The 6,689-nt window shown below is 47.0% G+C and overlaps 1 protein-coding gene and 1 non-coding gene across 2 annotated transcripts; one reads left to right on the forward strand and one right to left on the reverse strand.

Moving 5' to 3' along the window:
- On the forward strand, positions 1-72 carry Trnaa-ugc (transfer RNA alanine (anticodon UGC)). Its single transcript has one exon. It is a non-coding gene; the product is annotated as a tRNA-Ala (tRNA).
- Positions 73-409: 337 nt separating this feature from the next.
- Positions 410-1,079, reverse strand: LOC131207286 (uncharacterized). The gene is made up of 2 exons (XM_058199898.1): positions 1,053-1,079; positions 410-963 (listed from the first exon to the last, which is right to left on the reverse strand). The coding sequence occupies exons 1-2, from the start codon at positions 1,063-1,065 to the stop codon at positions 410-412; spliced, it is 567 nt and encodes a 188-aa protein (XP_058055881.1). The 5' UTR covers positions 1,066-1,079.
- Between the last annotated feature and the right edge of the window lie 5,610 nt (positions 1,080-6,689).

Raw genomic sequence — 6,689 nt, forward strand, 5'->3', positions numbered from 1 at the left:
GGGGATATAGCTCAGTGGTAGAGCGTTCGCTTTGCATGTGAAAGGCCCCGGGTTCGATCCCCGGTATCTCCAGATGGCTGTGTTTTTTATCTTAACACAACCATACTTTCTTGGTGTACGCGGATGGTGAACGAACGCGGCGTATAAGGCCTTGGACTGACGAAGTACAATGGATGCGTCTGACCAACACTGCTGGGCGGAAGGGATAGCTGAAAGGAGAACACACGACGTTGGTTAAATCTTTTTCGGACATTCAGTTTTTCAGGCATTTCATTTCATTTCATTTTTCAGTTTATTTGGAAAATAAATCCAGACACTTAAACACTGAAGGGCTTGACAATTTTATATTCTATATATGAACGTTTTTCGAAGTAGTAAGGAAACTTGGAGAAATACAGTGCTACAGAGGTTAGGAACGTGCTTCTTCGTCGCAAAACACCTGCTGTAGTTTGGTTCGAACCAACATTTTTCTGTTCGTTGGCACCTTTCGGAGATAGGGCAGTAAACTCATGAGGAAATAGTAATCGGCTTCTTCGGAAATCGAGGTAGAGCTGTTGATTTGCAATGACTGTACGGTCTGCTCCGGTTCATACGGTGCGCGTGCGGGGCTTTCACTTGGGAATGCGTTTACCGGAACAACCGACTCATGCCGCGGTGCTGCTTTAGGCTGTTGTTCAGCCGGTTCACACAATTCGAAAACGATCGGAGATGAACAGACGGAGTCGACCGAGTCCTGATATTCATGTACAAATTCCTCCTCTTTGACCTCCGGCGCCTGGTACTTCAATTCATTCTTGTTCCGCTTGCCGCATTTCGATTTACGGCAATGGTTTGTGACGAACTTCATCTGCTGATAGTAGATCCAGCCCGACTCTTGTCCTCTGCGTGCGTTTTTGGCGTTTTTGAACATTTCTTTCCGGAACGTGTCCCTGAGTCCTCGCCACTTTAGCTTTGCCCCTTCGACTGAAACAGGAACAACGAAATCAGAAAAAAACACAATCATAAGCCCATTGCTATCGCAGATGTAAACTGGTAATCAACAATGTACGTACCAGTGATTCCCATTTCGCTCGCGACATTCTTCCACTCGGCGCGAGTAGTCTTGCGCTGATGGTAGCCTGGTTCCGTCGGGTCCCACAGACAACGCTTTCGACGCACGAGGTCAATTAGTTTCAGGACATTTGTTTTGGAAAACTCTTTACCGACCATTGTAGCTGGATATCGACCCGTTCAGAGAGACAAGCCTCACGACACTAATACGACGAGCGGCGGCCAGGTCGTCAGAATGAGAGTCGAAAGAGACGAACGAAGCGCCGAGAAGTTCCGATTCCGATGCGAAACGCATACAGCGGCCGCCGACGACTGAAAACTCATTCTGACGATCCAGCGCCGGCGTAGTATTGGTGATGGTGGCGCCGCGTTCAGAGCATTCGTTGTTCTGGGGTTTCATACGAAAATATTACTCAAACCAACTGGAACTGTTCGGACGTATTGCGGTTTGTTCGTACGAAAATGCAAACGCGCTCCGAAAGGCTCCACGCGTTAGATTTCCACTGATGGTCTCGCCAGGTTCGTAAGGGCTAAATCGTTCCCTTTATTTAACGATTAATTACTGATTTACTGGTTGCTACAGACGAGTATTGTGCATTTCTTAAATCAGATGATTTCTACTGATAAACAAAAACGCGACAAATAATTCTTGACCTGCGCATCTATTTGGGAAAAACCACTGCAAACTTGCGACATTTATGCAAGCGACTTTAGGAGCAGTCTCAAGGAGGAGTCACAATGGAACACAATGGAGGCACGCCATGGGCACTGGTTTTTCGTGTATTCGGAAATTATTAATCAGTCTAAGGGCCCCATTATGATTCTCGAACTCGACCACGAAGTTCACTGAAACGTTCATTTGAGTTCATTTTGCTATCCACTTTCCGTAACGGGGGCTTTCAACTGGATGAACTTCTTCTCGCTCTATCGAGTTCTCACCGCATTATGATTTTCAATCGGGTAGTCGGCTTTGACAAACGGGCTTCCGTCAACTTTTTGCTACAGTAGGAACCGTTCTGTTAGGATGTCTTTGATTTTATCAATTAGTTTGTATCAAAGATAATTTATATTTTGGTGATGAAAAATTCAATTTGTATTGAAATGAAATAAAAATAAAATGAATCTTTGTATTTTCAGTTCCTTCACTGTTACTGTCGCTATCGGAAACGTGGAAATCATCAGAAACGCGGCAATCGTCTTAAAATTTCAGAAATATAACACGAGAATCGGACGCACATCTGAACTGCTATCTGTGTATGTGTATCTGTGTGTGCAATGTTTACAAAAATGCAGCAGAATGACAGTTCGTACTCAAAGAGCTTGACAAGCTTTCACATATAAACTTTTTAGCACATTTGAGCACATTTAGCATTCAGGGCTTCTCTAATTGAAAACGGTGATCCCGGCAAACGAGTTCGACAATCGAAAACAAGAAGTTAACTCGATTCGACTGTACGAGTTTGATAATAGGGGGGTAAGTCTATGCTTTCTAATTCGTGGAAATCGCTCGCCATCAGCACGATTCCGCAGCCCCAAATTTCCCCCCTGTCGTTCACTGTAAAACCTATTTCGAATAAGCGGAGATCTGATTGATGAAACCAGAACATCAGAACGTCCATGCGTTCTGATTCGAATGGTGTGTTCTGACGACGTTATCGTCCAAATGTGTTCAAACCTTGTTCACTTTTTGGTTGAATCGTTACTGTGGCGCTACACGAAGCGTGAAAACTGGCGTAAAAGTAATTATTAATGTCACACTGTTTACGCTTCGTGTGGCAGCAAAAATATAAAAACGAAATGTGAAACGTGTTTACGTTCGTGTTTTTGATCCGAGAAAATAGAAATAGAAGAGAAATAAATTGATTTCTGAATATTATTTTCTGTTGTTTTTTTTTATTTTGTTGCTATACCGGCAAATAAGAACTTAAATTATCCTCTGTTTGTAAGCATGCGTATGCAAAAAGTATTTACGTTCGGGGTTTACGCCTCGGCCGAGCCGTAAACGTTTTGACATAAGCGTAGCAGTTTGGCATTAATCGTTAATGTCAAAAATATTACGTTACGCATCGACTGTCGCCACAGTTACGTTATTGTGCGTCCAGCGCTATAGCGAGATGGCTGCTTAAAATACGTGCAACTGTCGACAAGTTGAAAAAATCGATGCATGGTATTATCGTTAATGGATCTGACACACAATCTGAGTGTTGCGCTAGTCACCCTGCTCCGAATTTCCGGCAGAACTCTGACGTTGTCTAAATCCTCGACTATCCTATTTCTTAGAACATCTATAATTTTTACCGTTGATGCCCAACCAGTTTTATCGTACGGACGTTTGTGTTTCTGTTACGTTCCATCATGAACGGTTCCGTAGACAACCGTGACTTCATGACATGTGCCAAGGATAAATTAGCCAACCTCGTGTACCAAAAGTGTCTTTGGAATATGAAGGGGTCAGGATGAATTCACGATTCAGCACACTCTTCTGCCTTACAGATCTCCTACTGCTGCTGCCATCCTAGCACCTCTAATCATTGTCCAAAACGCAAGATTCTACGCTGGACCGAAGCTTGTACTTTGTCACGTGTAGAGCGGTTTAACCGTAGCCAAATCCGCCGCACAAGACGATCAACCTCTCTCTGCATGGGGTCAAAGTAGGGCGAGCCACGGACGAAAGCCGACTTCACGGTCCCACCAACGATGGGTTCGGTGGTGTCCGTTGATCGGTTTTTCGCACGAAGATCCGGTTTTATGATATCATAAAACGGTGTTTTCTGGTCCCAGGCCACCGGCTTCGCTACGTCCTCCACGTCCGCGTCCAGTAATCGCCATCTGACCATTTCACGCTCGGCGCTCGGTGTAGGTGTTGTACTGGCGGAGAGTTCTATGGCCGGGTGACTGATTGATGATCGCACGGACGCTGCGAAATCAACCTGCTGCTCCGGGTGACTGCGGCCGACTTCGCCACTTCTGCTGACCCCTAGGAGCTGAGCGTGGTGGGAGGCAGCAGCACCCAGAACGAAGGAGGCAAAAGTTAAATTCAATTAAGTCACCGGTTGAAAAGTTGCTATCTGGACAAAAAGAGCGGTGGCGGTCGGAACGGACTGACCGGGTGCTTCATGATCCTCCATCGGCAGTCTGTTCTTCTTCTGGACCGTTTTTTATACCGCTTCGGTCAGCGAGCCAGTTGAACGAACTCTCCCGCCTCCGACTCCGGTTCCGATCGCGGGTAGTCGCGGATTTGTTATGATTTTGGCTTATGCTGCTTTGGCCGTTGTGTTTTCTGCGCCTTTCGTGTTGCGTTAATTGAATCGATAAGCGCGACGTGACGGTGGCCGCGCACAAGATTAATTATGCTCCCGTGTGGTGTGGTCGGTGGCGCAAATTGAAACAAGATTGCCTGGGAGCGGAAAAAGTTAAAACTTATTACGAATGGCCCGATGCAAACGAGTGGCCAAAATCAGCGCGTCGCGCGTCGTGTCGAGTTTTATGGTTTCTGACGCTTGTTGCCATTGTTGCCGTGCATTGCAACAGATGAAATATAAAACACATCCTGGACGAGTCCCCGGCTCCCCTACAGCAGCAGACACACCAACGCGACAGCGGCCCAGATCTTTCGAGTTCCTGGCCGTGCCGGGTGTCGAGAACACCTACACACGGCCACGGGGTAAAATGGCTCGACCCGAGAGAAAAAAATGTAATAAAAACATACATTTAAACGATACTGTGAAATTTGAACAGCAGGTCCCGCCGGTTCCGCCCTGACGGACTGACGGACGGATGCGAGAACATTATTCGGACGCGAGAAACCAAACAAAAAAAAAAAACTGTTCGGAAAAGAACGGAAATCAAACAAACTTTTCAAATAGCGACAGTTGTGTTGGCACTTGCGGGCAGCAGCACCGGGGCCTTGGGTCGGAACTACGCACGTGGAACCGACATATGTTTTCCGTGGTCCCTCGGATCTCCGTGCACGCGCGGGTTTTCTCTCATTTTTCAGGAGGTATCCATTTTTTCACTGCTTTCAGTTTGCGCCTGGCCGAGCCGGGAAGCTTGTTTCGAGTGGCAAAGGGAAGCTTCCGAAACACGTTCAACTTAGTGTCGGTTTCTAGCTTCTGGAGCAGTTGCTTCACCGGTCATCCGGTACAGTAGGATTACCGAAGCGATAATTGCATCAAGATTGGGTGAAGACTTTGTCATGAACTTGATAAGGAGTTCCTATTTATGCGGCTTAAGCTTACTTCCACTCGTTCATGACGGTAATTTCTTCCAATATCGTTTGGCATTCATTTTCAAATTATGTAGCTCAGAATCATGTAGTTGTAGTCCCCAGAAGTGTAACGAAAATCGATTAAAATTCATCATGCTTTTCTCTTCTCTATTTTGCCAATGATGCATACAAAAAGCGACGAATGTTTTGTGCAGAACATCAGCCATTTCAATCGAATCGCAGAGTTTTCTGGAAAAAGTCCACGGGTTGACACATCTGACGATCGTAAAGCGAGGCCGAGAATGTGCCAAGCGACATCAACATATGAGAACAACGGAACGGTTCGTGAAATTCCTACGAATTTCTGAAATATTGGCCACGAAATATTGGCTTCGTACGACTTTCTGAAATATAATTTAATGCTTGTGACACGTTTCTGAAAGCATTTAGGCGGATGATTTTCGACGAGCATTCGAAACGGAACTCTCAAACCCGTTGTAACTATTATCGACACGCCGCAAATCTTGTATAGAGTTAAGGACGCGTACGTTCATCCGTTCGGCATTAGGGTTTCCAATCAAGGACACACTTCATTTGCGTTCTCTTCCGTCGCTGAATAAGCGAAAATTAAGCAAAATCTCAAGCATAAAACGCAAGCGAATTTTTGTGCGAACATCTCCAGCGAAGCCAAGCGTACCCTCGGGGGGCCCATCCAATCTCGGAAGCAAACTCGCCCGAAGGGATCGGACTTGTCGAACCGAAATCTGTCAAACTCAGAGGGGGCACAAAAAAGGAACACAGGAAATCTTCGGTTCCAGCGAATGATGCCAATGGGTGGCGCAAAACTCGCGCAGCCCAAAGAAATAACGAAATAATTATTCTTTTTCTTCGCCCCCCTAGCGAAGGCATAACAAACCAAAAGGAAACACGCCACACCGGGCATCGGTTCCATCGGTCAAAATCGGCAAACTGGTGCGCCCGACACAAAAAGGGAAACGATTGACGCGGCGGCGGCGGGAAGCATTATTTTTTCGGTTTCTCCTGGCGGCAATCCCGAGCCTTGCCCCGTCGTGTGTGGCTCCTATGCTGGTCCAGAACCACGCACACACGCAGACATGCACTCCGCGGAACGTCGGCATCGGAGGAAACGAGACCGACCGCTCGCCCAACCGACAGCATCCCCTCTTGCGAGCGGAATCCTTTTTCGGGTCGCTTTGTGTGGCTGTGGCCACATCACATTTGCAGTCCGCACACGTTGCACTCGGCCGGGCCGCGGTCGATGGGGCGCACATTAGGTTCACCGTCGAGCGAGAGAAAGTGTCAGAGTGTGGGGGGGGTTTTATGCAGCAGTGGTGCGTTCTTCTCCGGTGTGCCAGAAGTGCCACCAGTACACGGTTGTGAATCGGTTGATAAGCACGGAACACGCCCGGCG

The sequence above is a fragment of the Anopheles bellator genome, chromosome 2, assembly GCF_943735745.2.
Source record: "Anopheles bellator chromosome 2, idAnoBellAS_SP24_06.2, whole genome shotgun sequence".
Lineage (NCBI taxonomy): Eukaryota > Metazoa > Arthropoda > Insecta > Diptera > Culicidae > Anopheles > Anopheles bellator.